At 38.7% G+C, this 22,383-nt stretch overlaps 1 protein-coding gene across 8 annotated transcripts in view; it reads left to right on the top strand.

Annotated features, from left to right (window-relative positions):
• The window catches only part of LOC122880316 (ecto-NOX disulfide-thiol exchanger 2-like), a 171,513-nt gene that overhangs the window by 18,641 nt on the left and 130,489 nt on the right, over positions 1 to 22,383 (top strand). Inside the window, exon 2 of one of the 8 annotated variants that reach the window (XM_044205324.1) lies at positions 22,139 to 22,171. The exons of the other annotated variants lie outside the window; for them this stretch is intronic. Within the exon in view, the coding sequence (XP_044061259.1) occupies positions 22,139 to 22,171 (33 nt within the window). The remainder of the gene's footprint in view (positions 1 to 22,138; positions 22,172 to 22,383) is intronic. 8 annotated transcript variants of the gene reach the window in all.

The raw sequence follows: 22,383 nt of genomic DNA, 5'->3' as shown, positions 1-22,383 counted from the left end.
ACTACATGATTATGTTTAAGCCACCATATTTAAGCATGTAAAATCCTGCCTCACCTGTTCATTTATCAACTTTAAGACTTTAACCTCTTTTACAGTATAAACCTGATCTGTATATAAACTTTAAACTATCTCCGAAGGGGGAAACTATTGAACCGGTACATAATAAGGAGGACTGCCTCCAGAGCAGCGGTGTTTAGGGACCAGCAGAACCACAGTGATTTATTACATCATTTATTTAAAAAAAAAAGTTTGCTTTGTTTCCAGGTCATTTGTCCACTTTGGCTGTAAAAGAGGGTTTCTAAAATATAGCACACAGCTTACACTGATTGTAGGTATCAATAGTGAAGGATATTTACTGTTGCTTATTAAATGTGCTGAAATTATTTCATAGAATTTCTGACAGTGATTGATGCAATACACTGTGTTGCACCCGTATTACCTTCCTTGCTGCCCTGAGGAAAGATGAGATGACTTTGAAGATCTTTTCACAGCCTCAATGTGATGACACACTATCATCAATAGAAAGTATGCCTACTGTGCCCTAATGCTGTGGCAATGTGCCTTAAAGGCAGTGATAACCCTTTTCATTTACACTTGTGTACACTATCTAGAGATTTCGTTCTGCAGTCCTTTTTAGCGTGGCTGCAGACTTAGTTTTCATTTTTACATGTGTATTTGCAATAATAATTAGTTTTTTCTTGACAGAAGAACATGAATGTGAGTAATTTCATATGGCCACATAGTTTTGAAAATGGTTGCCAAATTGGAAACCAGCCACCATGTTTCAGATGCCAGAGTTGACAGAATGGTTGATAGCTTCATCATTTATAAATATTTGAATTGGTGGTAATAATGATTTGGTGTAATTATACTATATATTTAAGTAATTAAAGTGATCAAGGATGGTTAAACATTTTATGCAGGTGTAACAAACATTTTTTTTTCTCCACTCACACAGACATTTCATACAAGATCACAGAACACTGTATTGAGTACAACCAAATGTCTCTACTTCACTAGCGAGGCAACATAAAAAGAACAATGCCAGACAATTTAGCATACTAAATTTAGATTACGGAATGGCTGCCTCCTGAAAGACTGTAGTCTGACTTGTTTGGACTATTCACATTACCATGGAAAAACAGCTTTGGTGCGTGCCTCGTCATCATTGTGTATGTGGTTTGTTGTGATGGCTCACGGTGTGGTGAGCGTAGCTAGGGTGTACCGAAAGTTCAAATTAGTTGAACCTTGAACCGAGCTGTGCTGATGTTTGTGGTGGAAGCCAATTGCTGTTGATTGCTGCTTGAACCAAAAGATGGACAAAAAACTAATTAACCTGCTTGTGTTTCTGAATTTCCATAACTGTAGAACAACAAATTGGCCTCACATTGAGACCAGACAAAAAGGATAGGCCTAGTCAACTGGCGAAATATCAGCTTGCAGATGCAGCTACCAGATTTGATACAAAAAGTTTGATTCTTTGAAATAGTTCGATCTACCGCTAGCAACATTAGCATTGTAGGTAATGTAGCACCGTAAGTACAGTGCCACCAGGAGTTTTGTAGCGGTAAATACTGGGCAGACCAATGTGGAACACACGGCGCAAGACCCTTGTTTTTCCTCGGTATGCTTGCAGCATGGCTATAAAGATGGCAATGTCGTTCTGTCGGTCAGTCCACTACTTTGGCCCAGACAGAAATATCTCTATCAGATGGATTGGCATTAAATTTTGAACAGACATTCATTGTCCCCAACTAACTTTTTTATGTTGCAGCATTATCAGGTCAGAAGGTTTATGGTCAAATACCATCCTCAGCTGTACTTAATTTGCAAATTTTAGCATCTTAACATGTCAAACTAAGATGATGAACATGGTAAACATGATATCTGCTAAACATTGTGAATCATTGTGAGCATCTTAGCATTGATGATATTAGCATTTAGCTTAAAGCACCACTGTGACTAACTATAGTCTCACACAGCCAGTAGCACGGCTGTGGACCAACAGTGTTCCTTCTCTGGTTTGGTTCACCAACTGCAGTTTTATTATTATATTTCCTTGGCTCCACCAAGTTTTTTGTTTGCAACAGCCTCCAGAGAAGTCACACATTTCAGTTGATGTGGTTTTCAAGTTAGCTCTTGTTATACATTGGGCACTCCCACCTCCAGGCTCCAGATCTGTTCAAACAGCTGTTCTAGGGGAATCCATTTTTTGTTTCAGGGCTTTCCTCAACTTGTGTCAAAATAATGTGTTTAAAAACCAAAAAAAAATTTGAGCTCAGTTGTATTAAATGCAGTTATTTCCTCAAATTGGTATAAATGTTTTGAGAACAATTATAATTAAATATAGGAATAAATGACTGAAGAAGTTTGGTCATGTTGTAGCTTCATGAGGAATGCCTATCTAATTAAAGTCAGCAGACCTCCAGGCAGTAGATGCTGGCACATGACTTGTTGTTTTCTCACATCTAATCTCTCTGTAAGACCAGATAATTAATGGTGGTGGTGACAGGGGAGCCCACAGCCATTAATGGAATGGATTCAGCTTGTTTACTCAACTTACTCCTTGTCCTGTACTTTCTTAATGAGGATGTGGGCAAGGGCATGCCATCACCATGGTTATTAGACATTTGGGGCTGTGGCATCAGTCAGGAGCTCCTTGTAGACAATCACACAGCTTTAGAGAGGAATAATGATCATGAACTATATATGATGGTGTGCAGGAAGTATCTCTGTGGGTCAGAAGCTGTGGAGTATTGACAGAACTATTCTCCATTAGATTAGCTTCGATACAGTACTATAATTACATTCTCATTATTGTTTTCTTTCAGCTACAATTAAACAAAAACAAATGGTTTCGCTGGATATGAATGTTTACATATTGTTTATTCAGTCAAATTAATATAGCTATTCGTTCAGCACGCATTTGTTAACAAGTTTGTTTCCAGAATGCCATGGACTCCTCCAGTCAGACATGCAGCCTGCAGGTAAATAGACCAGTGTGGACATGGGCGATGTGCTCAGGGCAGGCTTGTTCCTGTGGGGAGCTTGCTGTCCAAATCCCCCTGCAGAGCAACTAGCTGACAAAAGCCTTTGAAGAGATGAGCTGTCAGATGCTTAGACAGTCTTACATTAACCCTCCACACATCTGAAAGACAGGAAAATGCACAAATCTTTAAAACTAAGCAATATGAGGAAGAGAAAAGTGGCAATGTCTTACTCTAGGTGTGGTGTATAAGCCACTATATGCACATTACAAGTGAATTACAACTATATCAGAACATAATAAGTGGGTGGTTGTAGCCTGGATGTTAGGGAGGGAGGCTTCCAGTTCAAAGCTGAAACCAACTGGGAAAATATATGTGGAGAAAGAATCCAGCTTTCCTACCTCAGTGGTCACTACTAAGATAGCCTAGAGGAAGGTTATTTTGCCTGTGTTTCTCAGGTGGAGTTGCACAGTGGGCAGCAATAGGAAAGACAAATTGCTCTGGGTAAATCCCAGATGTGAATGCCTATTATTATACTGTATAGCTGTAACTGACCATAGGTGTGAACCAAAGAGTTTTTGGAAGAGTAGCTTTCAAGTCAGGTATTAAAAATGTCTCATAGAATAACAATACATTATTTATGATTTTCTTCTAATGATTCTTCTATGATGATTCTGCATTTCGAAAGTATTATGGCATTTGAAGGTCAAATGTGTTAGAAACTTGACCTAGCATTCAGAATAACTTTATAACTTATCTGCTGCTTCTACTGACTTTCTGTGTTTTGGGGACATAAAAACGAGATGAGCCTCAGTAACTGCTAAGTAATGGGCTCCCTGGGTCTCTGCAGCAGGATTTTCTGGGCTGTGCCAAGTCAGGTGGCGTTCGGATGTCCATTTGACGATAGAGTCAGACACTTTATCAGCTTTTATGTTGTAGCCTGTGCCTAGTAGCAACTTCTCCTCAGTCCTTTCTTTAATTGGCTGAGACATTTTCCTCTTTTTCACTCATTTTAAATGTGTTATGTTGGCGCTGGTCAGAGGACCTCTTGCACTGCGTCGCCTGTGGCATTGGCTTGATTTGACTGGCTCATCAACGGAGGAGCACGGTTGGAGAGAAGAAGAGTCTGTAGGGCAAGTGAGCTCAAACTTGACAAGCCTCTATGCCATCTCCTTATTTAGATGGCGTTTTGTCACTGTTAATTATCCTGCTTTCTGCTGCAGTGCCACTGCAAAATAAAGAAGCAGGGGTTTGATGCCAACTGCTGCTCTTCTATTCTTTGCTCACGACAGCCTGAAGGGCCCAAAGCACTTTTTTACCCCCACTGTGGTTACTAAAATGAGCAGTTTCAGAAAAAAAACAGGTCAATGTACTATGACTGCCTCTAAGGAGCTGAAACAACAAAATGTTATTTTTCCTTTCAGTCCAGTGCTAAGCAAACGCATCTAAAGATTTTACAAAGTTAGACATATGAAACATTTTGCTTTGGCTTTATTCAGTAACAGTACAATAAACATCTCTTGCTGTGCCACAATGGAAACAGTTTCATATAGGCTCTTTCTGATGCCATACTGCCATGTATGTTGGCAGAGCTCCTTTGCTTCTGTGTTCATTATTTCCTTTCACTTTGACGATATTAACTACATGAAAATGAATAGTCAAGCTGATGAAAACCGCTGGTTCATTAGCCCATGCCATGAATCATTTAGTTCCCAGCATCTCCATTTCATTTGTTTTAAATAGTTTGTCCTACTGTTGACAAATCTGTTATACCACCCTCGTCAGATCATTGTGGTGGAATACTAGCATTGCACCAAAGCAACCAACAAGAAAATACAGTGTACATGTGAACATATAGTCCTGACACTGGATCAGACTATAATACACTATATCACTATATCACAGAGAACATGGTGTCTCTACATAGGGGTGTGAAAAAAGGGTATCAGGTGGCAGAGTTGTCATGTGAACAGGATTAATCTCAGACTGTTCGGCTTGGAAAGTCTGAGATTAAGGAACGCCTGGAAGGAGTTTCTTCAAATTTTCCACTTGGACACAAGAATGAACTGATTAGAATTTGGTTGTCAAAGGTCAAGGTCACTGTGACTTCACAAAACACATTTTTGGCCATAACTCAATAACTGATGACCATATTTAATTTAAAAAAAAAATTTTTTTGGGACATTTTATTCGGATAGAGATAGCTGCAGAGAAAGACAGTAAAGGTGGGTTGCAATTGAACCCAGGACTGTGGTAAGGACTCAGTAGATGCTACTGGGCCACCCTGAATTGGTGACACTTTTGACTCAAAGGTCAAGGTCACTGTGACCTCAAAATGACCTTGACAAAGACATTTTTGGCCAAAACTCAAGGACTGATGCCGGAATTATAAGAAAAATTTCACACAAATGTTTAATGGATACAACGATGAAGTAATGACATTTTTTACCCAAAAGGGGAAAGATCAACTGCACTGTGACATCATAAGGTCCTGGAAAAACACTTTTTTGACCATTATTCAACACCATAACTCAGGAACAGAAGGTGAGATTGTTACCATTTCACAGTCAGACACTGAATAGGTGATACTTTTGACTCAAAGGTCACTGTGACAAAATAGGTTTTTAGCCATGATTTAAGAATGAATTGGGTGATTCCAGATTTCACACACATGTTGACTGGGATGACACAATGAGTAAACAATAACTAGCATAGTAAAGGCTTTCCTCCTTCTCGTCCATTCTGTCTTTCACTTCCTGCCTCATTCTGAATTTTTAGCGTCATCGGAATCACGTGACTGCAGACAGCGAATCGGAGCACGCCTAGCTAATCGTGATCCTGTGAGTGAGTTTCACCTACAGCTCATAGAAAGGCTTCGCATCTAAACATGCCTGGAGAAAACAAAAGCACCACATTCTGTGTAGCTATACTCTACTACTACTATTATATGAATCCATCTTTACATAGTAATCAAGTACATGTGTACTTATGTAGCCAATACATCTATGATAACTTCCATTTAGCCAAAAAATACACTTTATACCCTTTTTTATTCATTTCCTTCCAAGTATTCACTCCATATATTATGAGTCTGGACAGACATGGATGTAAACTGCAACTTGACTGGTTGGCGGAGGCATACAACCGCGGGGCGGTAATTCTAGTTTACTGCCTCAATTTTTTGCTCTCTTTGGTATTTCTCTAGTCCACATCTGGTTCTATCTCATAAGGCATGCAGCTCTAAGGTGGATGGAGGCTATAGTTTATAACGGTCATAAAATGGCACAGAGGGCACCAATGGAGGGCTTTCCCATGAATCACCGCTACATTAATTTGCATTGACCATCATAACTCTTACAGAGCCATTTCAGAGCTTTGCTACAGGGAATGAGCTGGAAGGTACTTTATATTACAGTTCACAGGATCAATTCCCTGTTGAAGTTCTCTGAAGAACTCTCCACAAAAATAAATCTGTGATTCTGGCGTTTCCTGAAATTCAGATTTTTTTTTTTAAGGGTGTTGTCTTTTTTTCTTCTTTTACCAACATATTCATTCAGTCCTTTCTCAAATAATCATCTTGCATGATTCACATGTCCCAGGGTGATCTTTTCTGAGTGAAAAGAGGTTAAGCTGCTTAAGCTCTCTTTTTATATCAACACTCTTCTATTATTATAGTTTGGATAAGATGAGAAATAGGCCTCAAGTAATCCTGAGAATAATTAAAACTGTACAGCTCAGATTCCTGGGTTGAAGTAGTATGACTTTCAAGATGCCAAGTGCAGAATGTTCTCATTAACATGTTACTCTAAGTTATGTTTTAATGGCAAATTGTATTAATAAAAAGAATGCCTCTGTCTGCATTGCAAGGATTAGATCAAAAGATTTATTTTGGGGTGGGGGTCATTTAGTCCAGTGTAAAAGTTCCTCAGTTTGTTTATGACAATGTCACTGAAAATCCCTTCTAGTAAATCAGGAGGCCTTATCCAGAAAACAATTATTATGTGCTGTAAAAGTTAGGATTACTTATGACACAAATACAGATGCACTCATCTTTGCCGGATTGGTATCAGCGCTGATACTGACCTGATTAAAAGGGAAATCCACCGATTTTACACAAGTTTACAGGTGTTGGGGAGTGGAGAGCCTTTTGTGGCTTGACAGTGTAAACTGTGACTGTATAAAAGAAGTGGACGTAGTCACCATGACGTCACCCACTGGTTAGTGGACTACCGTTTTGAAGCCTTGAGATTGGCATTTTGGGTGTCGCCATCTTGGTTTTTTGCAACCAGTGACCGGAAATGACCATATTTGGATGAGGGGATGGAGCTGGGGAGCATAGCAAATGCTAAGTTATCATCTAATGCTAACGCTAGCTAGGTTAGCAAGGTTCATCTGAAATTCACATTAACTGTAACAGGCTTAAAACAAAATGTACTTACTGGAAAAAATTAACAGCAGACTCCTAGAGTGTCTTTTAGTACAACCAAACACTGAACAAAACACTTATAGGTGACCAAAATGTTACAATTAACTTTCAGAAACTGAAAACACAATGTGAAAGGGTCAAAGCTCTTAGACGAAAACACTGACAGCACCAAAAAACAAGTTCACGGCCGGTTAAATGTACACAGTGCAGTGGATACGCATCACCTCCATCCTGACTGAAATGTCGCCTGATTGAAATGTCGCCTTGTCAGTCACAAAGTAGCCACGCCCTAAAGCATACCCTGCTTTATCGTCTAAATGGGACCATAATTTCCAAAATGAACATCATGCTGTATTGAAGAAGACTTAAAACTAGCGATTGTGACCATAAAGTCATTAGGAAACCATTTACTGAGGTAATAAATCAAGTCATCAAGGGTCAATCAAAGGTCATTTTCTCTTAGACTTCTATGCAATTGGACTTCTTTTTGAAACCAGTGGAGTCGCCCATGCTGGTCATTAGAAAGAATGCAGGTTTGATACATTTCTCATTGGCTTCACTTTTCAGCCCTAGAGGTTGCTGCTTGCTTGAGAGAGAGCTGCACGAAGTCTGATAAACTGTCCCAATGTGTGTCACTTGAGTCAGCATTGGTTGGGGCTGAAGACTACAAATTTGAAAATGAAAAAAATCTGGGGGTGTGGAGTTAGAAAGAAATGAAGTTACCAGACCTCTGCAGCTGGGGGTAATGTAGGCGCTAGGTTTTGACAAGGAAGAAGAACGCATGGAATAAAAAAGATAATATCTATGGATCTGCTGCATCGATTTTGATCCTTTTTATTAAAACTGTCCATCGCAAGTCTGACAATGTTATAGGAGCTAAATCGGTGAAGTACTCTTTTACGTGGATCGGCATCGGCCATTACATGATTGATCCACGTTAAATGCAGTCAATGTCGTAAAATTCAGTGTTTCACTATCATTTACATTTATTTAGTCATGGCTGCTGACTGAGTTCCCAAATATATATATTTTTTTCCTGTACACTGCTAATGTTTTTTGTAGTTTTTTATGTTGGTCAGTGTTTTTCTTTGGGCACATATTCAGTATTTAAAGCGAGAATGTCAATGCATGTCTTTGGGAGAAACATACATTGCAGTTGACTGTGATTCCACCGTGACCCTTTGCAGTTCCTGTGACTGGAGGTCAAATCAATTATATAGGAGGTGGGCTTGTAGACCGTGTGAAGGGTCTTCTTTTTGTCAACACACAGAAATAGCCCACGCTTTTTGCCAGCTGCTGTTGGACAGGTTGGTTACAGGAAGGCTATGAGGTGCTTGGAAGGCTGAACATGTCTGGGTGTTAGTAGGGTCAGTCCCTCATAATAAGAAGTCCTTGCTAATCTCTCTGCATTGTCTCCACAAATCAGTAGCACAGTACCGATGTACATTGCCCCAGCCTGAATGCATTTAAACCTTTGAAACCTTGGTTAATGGAATGGAACTATTGGACTGGTTTCTCCATTATTGAATATAGTCTAACCGATTTGATGTAAGGTTTTTTGTCCACAGTTTACAATTTGTACAAACTATATCCGTGAGCTGAAATATTAATTTGAATACTTCTTGAGTGAAATAACTCAACTCTGCATCCTGTTTGAAGCACTCTGTTGTGTCCAAAGAATCAAATTATGCAGGTGTGAAATGTCAGACTAGCCTTGATGATAGCTATTATCATTTCAGTTGGTTCAATCACAGGGTGTGAACCCTTCGATCGAGTTTGGGATATTGAAGTTGCAAAATATTGGTGTTGCAAGGTCCTTTGTAATGTGAGCTAAATTAGCTCTGACTGGCTTGGTTGCTTTTCCCTCAGCAGTTAAATTGTAATCTAGGGACAGGCTGAGTATCCTTCTCCTTTACTGCAGTAATGGTGTCTGTGACCGGGTCATTTCCTGTCTTGAAAGGTTGATTCTCTTCTTGCCATCCAGCAAATGTGGTCATCAATTCAAATGCCATTTCTTGAGCTTGTGGTAAAATTGTAATACATTTCCACATTGAGGTCTGTTTTACTTTTTTCCCCTTGCCATCCATCTTTATTCTCTTTTCCAAAAGCAAGAAATAATGCTAACAGCTGAGAATTCTAGCTTAAGTGATTTCAGGTGTTTGTTTTTTTTTTAGCTACCATACTGCATTTGTGCCGTACATTTCCTCCAGAGGGTCAAAACGACAGCAGCAGGAAATGGGGGATAGCAGAGGAAGTCCCCACTTCACTGTGGTGGAGAAGATTGGGGACTGGTGAAGCCAAAAGGTGCTGAGAATCCAAATTCATCATCTGTTTGTTTGTGAGAGGTGTTCACTAGAGCAACACAGGGAGCCTGCGTTGGTTTTTGGACCTCGTTTAATGCCAAAACGTAGACTGAGCTTTACTTCTGTCTGTTGTCAAAACAAACACTCTGAGACTAAATGATGCAATGTGTAGTCTGTCCCCAATACTGTAGCCTCTGCTGTCCAATTGACGTATTGTAGGTTTTTTGTGCTATGTTAAAAGTTGATCATAGAAAATCTGAGGACAAAGTGGACAACCATTCAGCAAGGAAGCCATCTGTTTGACCTGCAGCACTTCTGATTCACTGTACAACACGCCACTTGGTTTATTTCTCTTTGTTACAGAACTACTTATATAATGATTCAGCCTGCCTTCTTTTCATGAAAGGATTCACTATTTCGCTTCAGCATGTATTCTTGAAAATTCAGGGCATCTGAATAAATAAATAAATGATTGTGCTTCTTAGTCTGTCCGCACATGACAAGTGGACTGAGCTGCACTCACCTCTGGGTCAGGTACCGAGTCACTAATGAGTTAATCTCTGATACATCATCATATAACTTAGAAACAAGAACTGTTAATTTAATGCCAAAGAAAAGCCATTCATGTTCAAAATGCAAGAATACTGTCAGAATGTCTGGAAACTCAAACATGTCCTTAATTCATTAAACAGGCAGCAACTAATGATTATTTTCATTATCTGTTAATCTGACAAATATTTTCTCGATAAACCAATTCATTATTTGGTAAGACATCAGAAAACTGTGAAAAATGTCCATCATAATTTCTATCTAGATTTGTCCAACCAACAGTCCAATATCCAAAGATATTAAATTTGCAATCAATTTTTTTTACTTTAACAATTAATCGCTTATCAAAATAGTGATTGTTGGTGTGGTTTGCGTTTGATTGAAATTACGATTTCCTTGCTTGCTTAGGTTGTTATCAAAACGTAAAGTAAGGGGTGGTGTAAAATAATAACACCCTTGAATTTGAAATGTCATAGCATCCCTGTTAGGTTTGCAGAACTGAAAGCTCATAGACTCATAGAGAATGACAACCAGCCATCTGACTATTCTTCTCCTCAAGCTTATTCACTAACTCCATACTGGAATTGCTTTAAAGGAGAAAGCCTTTTCTTTTGAAAGAAGGCTTTTGGCACTAAATCTCTCCCTTGTGTCATCGCTCAGGGGTTATAATTCATTCTGATTCAGATTCCATCACATGTAATCATTACACTCATATGGAAAAAAGAACTTAAGCTTGTTGTGCTTCCTGCCTGATTGAAGAGAAATGCCACGAAGGGTCCAGAGAGGGAGAGATGCTAAAGAGGGGGATTAGTACTTTGGTGACGACACACTCAAACATCAACAGCAAATGTGTTGGTGGCATGTTGCAGGATGGGCTGGCCAAACTCACAGGAATAGTGCTGTGTGGCTATTTTAGCAAAGTGGATGCTGTCCAAATTGTAAGTTGTGTTCTGGCCTAAAAAGGTTTTTCTCATTCACAACCATCCCAAAAAAATTGCTGTAAAACAATAAAAACATCACACGTATTTAGAAATTACATCTTGGTATAATATAATAATAAATAATAAAACTTTATTTATAGAGCACTTATCAAAACAAAGTAAAAAGTGCTTCACAACAAGATAAATAAAATACCACAGTGAATGACGAGATATAAAGAAATAAAATACATAAAATACACAAAAGCAATAAAATATACAGTAAAATAAACAGCCAGTTCAGGTAAAATCAGGATATGCCTTCAGATAAAAATGTGTTTTGAGACGAGACTTAAACGAAGACACTGACTCAGACAACCTAATTTCTTCGGGCAAGTTGTTCCAGAGCCTCGGGGCCCTGATAGCAAAAGCTCTGTCCCCCTTAGTTTTCATCCTGGACTCAGGAACACACAGGAGACCCCTGCCCGAAGATCTCAAACTACGTGAAGGTTCATAAGGGATTACAAGGTCTAAAATATAATCTGGGGCCAGGCCATGAAGAGCCTTAAAAGTAATCAACAAGATCTTAAAATCAATCCTAAAACCAACAAGGAGCCAATGTAAAGAGGCTAAAACAGGTGTTATGTGGTCATACTTCTTGGTCCTGGTTAACAGCCTAGCAGCTGAGTTTTGTACAGTCTGCAGTCGTGTCAGAGTTTTTTGATTAAGACAAGTGAACAGGCTGTTACAATAATCAAGGCGTGAGGAGATAAAAGCATGCACAACAGTTTCTGCATCACTAAGATTTAAAATAGATCGTATTTTTGCAATGTTTCTGAGGTGATAAAAACATGATTAAAACCAATATTGGACAAGCTTAGTGATATGATGCTCAAAACATAAATTGCTATCAATCAGGACACCAAGATTTATTGCAACAGGCTTGATATGTTGTGACAGGTTACCAGTAGATGGCAGTATTTGTTTAGTGATGTGTTGGGGCCCAATAACAAGGATTTCAGTTGTATTTGAGTTGAGCTGAAGAAAATTTATTGACATCCAATTTTTTGTGTCAGACAGGCAGTCCTGCAGAGAACTTAGCGTACTAAGGTCAGTGGGCTTGACAGGGAGGTACAACTGCGTGTCATCCGCATAACAATGAAAAGAAATACCATGTCTGCGGATTACATCACCCAAGGGAAGCATGTACAAGGAGAACAGTATTGGTCCCAGAATTTAACCTTGAGGCACACCGTACTTGATATGGGAGAAGGATGACATGAATTTATTAATGCTGACACAGAATTTCCTATTGGACAGATAAGATGAGAACCAGTCTAGTGCAGTGCCAGATATGCCCATCCAGTGCCTCAGTCAATCTAAAAGAATGCCATGATCAATTGTATCAAAGGCAGCGCTTAAGTCCAACAGCACAAGAATTGAACACATGCCTGCATCTGCATTCATTAAAAGGTCATTGGTGACTTCGAGAAGGGCTGTCTCAGTGCTGTGGTGTGGACGAAAGCCAGATTGGAACTTTTCAAAGGTATTATTGTTTTCCATAGCAGCAAGAAGCTGCTTAGATACAAGTTTTTCGAGAATCTTTGAAATAAAAGGCAATTTGGAGATTGGGCGATAGTTATCCAGGAGGGTGGGATCAAGCCCAGGTTTTTTTAGGACTGGCTGGACACAAGCTGTTTTAAAGAAATCAGGGACACAGCCAGTAGACAGCGAGCTGTTAAAAATAATTTGTAAAAGGGGCTCAATACAATCCATAACTTCCAATAAAAACCTAGTTGGGATTTTGTCCAGAGGGCTGGAGGACACTCTCATAAGAGACATGATGTCTGCGAGTTCAGGCAGAGTAACAGCAGAAAAATTGCTCAAAGAATCCCTGAGCAGGTGATCCACATCTAAAAAGGCAGGATTGGGGGTGATATCAGATCTTATTAACTCCACCTTTCCAGCAAAGTGCAAAAGAAACATATAGTATAAATAGGTTCTTTAGGTCTAATATTAATTTAAATCAGTTTGGCTAATATATTGGTGAATATCATCTTATCACAGATTTATCAATATAAGTTTGTACGTCAGCTGATAAGTTACAAGAAATTGCAGTACACAAATGCGATATAGATAGATATATTACAATTACATGGTTTGTCCACCAAAGAGCACTGACAGATGTATTTTTCAATTGTAAAATGTCCCAATTATTACATATCATGGACCCTTATCTAAAATGTTTGTATATGTTAGAGCTGAAACGATTGGTTGATTAATCAATTAGTCATTCGACAATAATAATAATAATAATTATAATTATAATTATAATAATAATAACAACAACAACAATCATAATAATAATAATAATTATAATAATTATAATTATAATTATAATTGATAAATCATTTAAGTAATTTTGCCAAAAATTCAATTCCAGCTTGTCAAATGTATCAAGTCTTCTTATCTGGATATTTTTGGGTGCTGGACTGTTGGTTGGACAAAACAAGCAGTTCAATGGTAACTTTGGGTTTGGCAAATTGTGATTGGTTTACTTTTTTACTGTTTTCTGACGTTTTACAGACCTAATTAAATCCAATTAATGAATTAATTGTGAAAATAATCTGCAGCTTAATTGAAAATGAAAAATAATCTTTAGTTGCAGCCCTAGTGTTTATGCAAAAAACATATTTTTCAGTTATTATATTTTTTATTATTATTATTTTTTTTACAAGTTTCAAATATCGAGTATATAAGTATATGTATATATATATAAGTATTGGCCTCAAAATCCAATACCAGTCAGGATATAGTGCTTAGAGTGCTTTCAAGCAAGATCTAAACCTGCCCACTCAGTCCTGAGAAGAGCCGTAATCAGCCAAAACACGTGTCAGTGTATTATGGGTGTGGAGGGGCTTTACAGTAGCAGAATGAGATTTGTTTGTTATTGTTCATATCACTGGTGTATTTGATATGATGGATGTCTTAGTGACACTATATGGAAAAGTGATGGATTTATTGTAATGTCAGCATAAGAAATCATATTATATTTTACATTTATATTGATCGTCTTTTAGATGATGGAAATGGCACAGATGCTATGTGTCTGATGTGACAGAAACTGATACAACAGAAAACAGTGGACACAGCAATAGAGGAAGAATGAGAGGAAAAAATGGGAAAACTCAGAGGTAGTGTTACATGTATAGTGGGTAATAGGAGAGATATATGGTAATTCTAGTATTTTGTGCTAGCTTAGCTTTATTCAATCTCTGAAGCTAAGTTTCAAAGTGGATATTTGAGATCTTTGGGTGACATATTTGCTTTACTCTTTGTGCTGACTTGCAGAATATTGTGAATGAGGCCAGCATTTAAAAAACAACCAAACTACACTGTATGTTCCACTTAAAAATAGATTTTCACTTTAATGTGTTGTTCTGTGCTAAATTGCTAGGACACCTGTTGTCCAATAAAGCTTGTGTCAGTAGGGGTCTGGCAGCTTTCCATCATAAAGTGGTCGTGACTTCTGTCTCTGTCTATACCTCTGCTATTATGAGAAGGAGACTACAACTGAGTGGTCCAGAGCCAACAGTGAATAAGCATCATTCCAGCAGCAGTGTTTGCCAGTGTTCTTCTTGACTAGGAACTCCATTAAATTGAATGTCTTAGAATTACAAATTAACCCCATTTCTGTTAATGATCACACTCACTCGCATTACTCATTTGAAATAGAGAAAAATCCACTTAAACCTATCACCAGGCGGTGCTTTAATACATTTGCGTCATATTAAAAGCGAGTGGACATCCTTCCTTTGAATAGAATTGCTGCGAGGAAAAATCATTTCATACTCGACAAAAGTCAAGAAAAAAGAAACCACTTTGAAACAGAAAATCGAAGTGTTAAAGAACATCAATCCAACAGAGTACATTTAGAGTGAATGAAGAAAATAGAAACTTAACTCACATTAAAGTAAAAATAAGAAAACTCATATAAAATATTTTGAAAATGGTAACAATATTGGAACATTTGCAGCAATGTCTATTTAATGTCTTAAGGAAATACTATATATATCCTTTTAAAAGTTTCTACATTAACTAATATTCAACAGAAGACGAGATTTAGGGGTGATTGCTGGCCTGTAGCCACGGCTATTCAAACTATTTCTTACTTTACCTGTGACTGTCGCAAACGGCCTTCTCAAAATGGAAACTAATTAAAACATATCTGAGAATGTCATGGTTTAGGGTTTTCGCCTGTTATTTCCTGTTTTATTTTGAAGTGTTCTCCTCTTCTCGTGTGTCTTGTTGTTTTACTTCCTGTCTTTGTTTGCTTTTCCCTCCAGTTTTTGATTGTTTGCCCCACCCTAATTAGTTGCACGTGTCTTGTTGTCTCCCCTACCTAATTGTATTTAGTCAGAGTTTTTCCTTTGTCAAGCGTCCTGGTTTGTCGTTCTGTGGCTTCATTGTTTCTCCTGTACATGGCTTTTGGATTTCACTGCTCACCACTGGACTTATTTTTTTCAGTTATGACTGCTTGCCTACTCCCCGTCTGTATTGTTTTGTCTCTGTTGGACTACCTGAAATGTGTGAAAGCCTTTTGTGTTTCTTTATCATTAAATAGTTAATTAAATAGTTGATCTGCACCTGCCCTGCTTACCTGTCTGCATTTGGGTCTTTTCCTTGCTACCCTGCTTGATAAACTAAAACAGAGAAGCACCATGGCACAGGAGAGATTGTTGGGGCTGTCCACCCTGAGTATTGAAAATAAACACGTTGCAGTCTGGATCTAAAGACAGTGGTATGGGATTTTGCTCATCGATACGCCAAAAGATGTGCGCATGTATACTTGCCTGCAAGCCTGTAAGAAAAAGATGGATGTGTATTCGCAATTGATCTGCTCTGCTTGAGAAACAGATTTAAAATAAAAATAATTTGTCCTTTTAAATGAAAAGCTTGTTCTATCTTCACAGTACAGTTGTGTAACAATCTGAGTTGAGTGGGCAGGTGGTCTTTTTAAAGTAACTGATAATGAAATCCTGCACTCTGCCACAATCAGTAATGAGGAGGAGTCGAATACGGAGTATCTTGGACAGCTCCTGCAATCATGGCCATCTCAGGATCAGCACCTCGACAGTGGTTGTGACTTTATAGTTTGTAATAATAAAAAGCTCCAACAGTTTAAAATTCACTCAATATAATTAACTCCATAATCTGTGTCCAGTGTTCTAAAGTGGTCTGTTAAATTTCATTGTGCCTTTGAAATGATTTAGTATCCTCACTATGAAAGATGTTAAAATTCGCCTGCTCTGTGCTGCAGGAAAGGGGCCCACGTGTTTGTGTTATGGTGCTGGGTGATTGTAAAGTGAGCACAGTATATGGGAAATGGCAGCAGAGGGATAAAGGTTGCGCAACATTTAATAATTTCCAACTGCTCTGTTTTCATAGCTCTATATAAATCATTCTGTAAGTCCTTTAACAAACCACCTTACTTACTTATGTCAGGATAAGAATACATCCTCCCATTTACGCTAACTCACTTCATGCGTCTTGGCCAGATTGGATATCAAAAAACCTAAATGTACATACATTGAAATTCACAACGCCAGATGTTGAAAAGGTGCAAATGCATCCATCTCTCCAAGACACTCATATAATCTTTAACCCTCCCAAGTGTAACTACTTCTTCTGTAGAAATAGACACTCACAGGGTCTTTTCCCTGTCATAACGATGAGTAAAACTTTTCTCTCGCCATAAATGTGATTCATTCATGTCTTTGTCTTAGTTCATCAATAGTTATTAGCTATGTAGCTGTTGGTAAGTGTTGATTTTTGTAACTAGACTTAAATGCACAAGTTTTTCTTCTACTTGAGTGGTGCTGACTCTCTTTTTGTATGTAGTGTGGGAAAACCAAGACATGTTGCAATCAGATTTGTGATCTGGCTAACGGTGACATATATAAGTGACTAATTGTAAACAAAAGTATATTAAATTGCATCTGGAATTTATCCAGTAACAAGACCCCTGAAAATAGTGAAAGTGAAAATGGGGCCACTGATATTTTTCATTGGTCACTGTGTCAGATTAGGCAAAAATAAATCAATTTCTGATGCCATTTGGGTGAGAGACAAGGCAGACTACACATTGGATGCCAACCAATCATAGCTTGCTGTCTTTCATGAATTGCATCCCTTTACAGAGGTACCATGAGCCGACTTCACTGCACCACTTGACGGCACCAACAATGAATCTTTACGTATGTAATCACGTGTTGATTATAATCATATGTTTTCTGAATTAAAGTGAACCTGGACTCATTTATCCTCACTTGGCAGTGAAGTTTGTCTCTGTCCTTTCCCTTCCCATTCAGTAGACAGAGGGTGAGTGTTTGGGTGCACAGCACACTTACGGAGGGTGATGTCACACCCACAGGTGTGATTAAAGGTGCCCTGTGGAGAAACAAAGGTAATGTTCACATTCAATGTAAGGTGTGTATCCTTGAGGCCTTACAAAGATGTTGAATGTATTTCCTTCCTCATAAACCATTCTTCTTGTTGCCTTATTGGCATATTGCTACATGTCTTGGTGCATTACCATCACCAACTGTTTATCAGTGGAATAGCGTAAAACCAGCATCAGCAGGAATGTATTGCGAAATGTACCGTGCCACCGGCATGCTTGTCTGCATGCTTGTGTGTCCTTGTGTGCATGCACAATACAAAACATTGCTCAATAACGCTACGAGTGATCAAGAAGTATTAATGAAATAAAATGTAATTTCTCTTTTGCATTGCTGTATTGCCACGCTGTGCTCAGTGCTCCTGTTGGTTAATGTCATAACATGACAGAACAGAAGTTTTCAAACATGGGGAAAAAAGGAAATTCGATCTTTTTGTCATGAGGCGTCCCAGAGGTTGTATCTTTTCTCTTCCACTATGTCACACGACACAGGATATAATGAGCAACTGTCACACCTAACAGCCAGTTTTGTTCCTGATGCGCCACGTTTGGTGGGTCAGAACATTATCGCGCTGATATTATATAGTCTGAATTTGCCATTACATATGTACACTCACACACATCAGACTGTGCACTCACCCTGTGTTGAGGTCCTTTGGAGCCAATTTTCTGAATCAGAATCAGAAATACTTTCGTTAAAAAACTCTTTCGTTACAGCTGCTCACTATTGCGTCAATGCACACTTGAGAATAGAAGGAATAGAAGTACTAGCAAATCAGAATATAATACGCTATAATACAGGTAAGATAAATTAAGTACAAAGTGGATATAAGTATAAAAGCTAAAATGAGTATAAGTACCAAAGTGGATTTAGAGGTTGATAAGTATGTATGGTATAATACAATGTAATAATATAAGTAATAAGTAATAGTGCAATAATGAGTACTGTCAAGTGTAGCTTATTAAGATGATTATGAGACGGTGGATATTGCACATCAGTAATAGAAGTATGAATAAATATCAATAAATTAAACTGAAAACAGAGTACATTGCACAGGAGTATTAAACAGAGAATATTGCACAGTTATTTCAACTATTGCAGTGATGTTAATGATCCAATGTCCAGTTTAGTGACTTAAGGTCATATAGACTGACACTTAGAGGGAGGAGTTAAAGAGTTTGATGGCCACAGGCAGGAATGACTTCCTGTGGCGCTCTGTGGTGCATTTTGTGGGGATGAGTCTTTCCCTGAAGGTACTCCTTTGTTTGACCAGCACGTCATGGAGTGGGTGGGAGACACTGTCTAAGATGGCATGTAGTTTGGCCAGCATCCTCCTCCCAGACACCACCGACAGAGAGTCCAGCTCCACCCCCACAATGTCACTGGCCTTACGGATGAGTGTGTTGAGCCTGTTAGCATCCGCTACCCTCAACCTGCTGCCCCAGCATGCAACAGCATACAGGATAGCACTGGCCACCACAGACTCATAAAACATCCTCAGCATTGTCCAGTAGATGTTGAAGGACCTCAGCCTCCTCAGAAAATAGAGGCGGCTCTGGCTCTTCCCTTTCTGGTCATAGCTCCCATGCTCCTCCGAGCCTCTCCTTAACAAACCCTCTTGAACACAAAAACCACATTGACTTCAATGAGACATCCTCTCCAACAGACTGCAAATGGCTTCACCCACTATTAAACCAACAGCTGAGCTTTTTAACGTTCATTATCATAACAGCATCTGTGTAACGCTGACATGACATGCTGTAATAATGATACAGCACTTGTCCATAAAGCCAAGGTCCCCTTGTACCTCAGACTAATCGTTGTTATCATGACCAGAGAGGTATGACCATATTCTTTATTATAAGATAAAAACAGGAGAGAGGGCAGATGGGAAACTTTATTTTAGCCCATGGGCTTAGACTTTACAGGACCTTTGGGACACTAGAGCAGCACAGGGCTCTGAGAGGGCTCAGCCTTTTGATTTTATTGCCCCCTACCATGAGCTGCACTTACATTAATTAAAGCGGCTTTTTTGCCACATTCAAAGAGCAGACGTCTGTACACAGTTACACGTCTCCAGACACAAACACACACACACAGAACATGACATCTACTGATTTTAACATGACCTTATGTGCTGCCATGTTATCTTTGAATGCACATCCACAAGCATGCATGTAAAATGCAGCTGAGGCTTGGGCCTTTGACAGTAGAAAACAGATTACATGGCAAACCAAAGATTTATTAGTAGAGTTTAATGGAATAGAGATGAGTGGATGGCGGATTTAAATAAATTAACCTTCAGTGGATTCCCTGAGGCCTGGGGGAATGACAGAAGGGGGCTGAGAAGGATTTTTCTCCTTGTCACCGATGTAATGAATACTGATGATGTGATTCTGGCCTGAATGCACTCTGTTCTTAGTCAACCTATAAGTAAACATGAGATCGCGTGGATGGACAGGAGATATCTAATGATGAAGCGGAGATTGAAAATAAATAAAATGAACTTTTATATTTTCAGGATGGTATGTAGCATGTCTAACAGTATCATCCACATTTGTGTTGGTGTGTGTGCATGTGTGCATGCATCATTTACTTCACAAAACTATGATAAAAGCAGAGCGCATGGCAAAGTTTTGAATAGAGAGGTGTTATCGATGTGGACTCATAGTGAATTCACAAAACACAACAAAAGCTTGTGAAAATAGGCACAGTGTGTCCAGAGCATAAGAATGAAGTAAGATATTTGAAAACCTGCATGCAGTAATATGAAATATGAAACAGAAAGTGACTGTATAAATGTAAAATGTCAGTGGGGATGTGGTACCACTTGTATAAGTAGCCAAAAATATTTTTTATCTGGGTAATATTGAAAGTTAAAATTATATGCTCTGAAGGACACACACTGTTGTTTTGTGAAAGAAGCCTCATTTTTAAATGTCACTCTCTCAGCTGGGAATTGATTAGCCTACATTTTGCCAAGTCCTGACACTAAAACTGTTTTTTTTTCTTAGCAGTCCATATATTTATTAACCTTCATTAATGAGTTTATGAAAGATTCATTAGAATTTGCTTGTGGTTTTGGATTAAACCATTAGACATCTATTTTCAGCTTTTACATCTTTGTTGGTAAGCCTCCTTCCTTTTTTTCTCTCATATTGTGGTCAATATCTCTGTAGCACAGAATAGTGAGTAGGTTATATGTAATATTGTCAATGAAAACAGTTGTCTTTTCAGCATTTTCTAGATCTCCCTCTACTCTCTTCTTCTGCTAAAGTTGTACAAATGAGGCAGTCTCACACCAGCAATCTCATTCACACAGCTTCTGCTGTCTCAATAAATGGGCTGATACCATAAAATCTGTAACTGGCCTCTTTGTTCAAGAATGTTAACAAACAGTTCGCACGAAGCACAGTTTATAGAAAAGCAGGCTGAGTGGTTTCACTGTCTCCTTTAAGCCTATTTTCGATTTGATAAGTCGTCACTACTGGCATAGAAGATGTGTGGCTATTTCACTGTTGCATGAAAATGTATATGTGGCTGAGTGTGATACAGATGCAACAAAGAGAGCGTGTAGGCGTGTGTTTGTGTTTATGTATGCCTGTGTGCACTTGTGTGGCTCAGTGTGCTTGGTTGTGTGCTCAAGTGTGTGCATGTCTCTGTGTATGAGAGCGACTGCGTGTGTAATGTCTCTCATGCAGCTTCACTGTGTGTATACAATATAGAGTTGACAGCTGGCGCAGCTGAGATCTTAAGTTTTTCTGCATTCAGATCTCGGTGGAAACAGTCAAACTGAACAACAGCAGCTGGTACAATTGCCAACAGATACCTGTCACTGCAGGTTATGGTGTCACCATGGATACCCTACTCTGCATAGCCAATTTTTCAAGCCTTCGTGGCACGGTGCACACTTTTCCGTATGGTACCATTTTCAGCAAACCTTAATACCTAGTGGAAAAGCATGTCATAATATATATCAAATTAAATCATGTTAAAGCTGAAAACGTTTAAGGTCCAGTTGAGGCATCCTGGTGTCCAGGGTTGAGGATGCTGGCCACGTGGTGGCAGCATCTCGGTCTGGCCAGGGACCTTTGTTGCCTGTCATCCCCCTGTTTTGCTCTCCACTTATTTCCCGTCACTTCCATACTGTCCTCTTTCCATTAAAAAATAAAGAAATATATATATATATATGTATGTATGTATGTATGTATGTATGTATGTAAGTTTAGTGGCCCATGTGATTTGTCTATAGTTTGAATATGACTTTAATTAACTGACACTGAAAAGGGTTTTTCAGCTGTCACTTAGTTCACTTTGACAACTTTTAACAAAAAAAGTTTGCAAAAAGTTTGCATGGAAACTTAAAATTGCATTAATTGATTTTTATGGTCACTTGAGGAAAGCATAAACAAGCTGCACACACAATACTGACATAATCACCTTTTAAGGAGATATGGCTAACATGCTGGTGGCTCCTTATTGACACATTCAACAGATATGGAGTCGTGTTTCTGTCCATCTGATGCATGTAAGTCCAATATTCACTCTCCTTTTAGCTCTGTTTTTCTCTCCACCAACTCCTGAGGGAAATATCTGGCTCTTTAGTGGCTAAATGCTCCACTATGTTCACCAGCAAGTCAGCTCTTTGTTGGTGGGCAAGTAGTGTAGATTTGGTTTATCAGAGCCATTTCGCTGTAAACAGATGCCTGCTGATGCTGGAACCAATGCTGATGGGAGTGG

Source organism: Siniperca chuatsi, linkage group LG8, assembly GCF_020085105.1.
Source record: "Siniperca chuatsi isolate FFG_IHB_CAS linkage group LG8, ASM2008510v1, whole genome shotgun sequence".
NCBI classification, from domain to species: domain Eukaryota; kingdom Metazoa; phylum Chordata; class Actinopteri; order Centrarchiformes; family Sinipercidae; genus Siniperca; species Siniperca chuatsi.
Note: the sequence above shows the minus strand (reverse complement) of the source record. Positions and strands in the feature narration are given on the sequence as shown.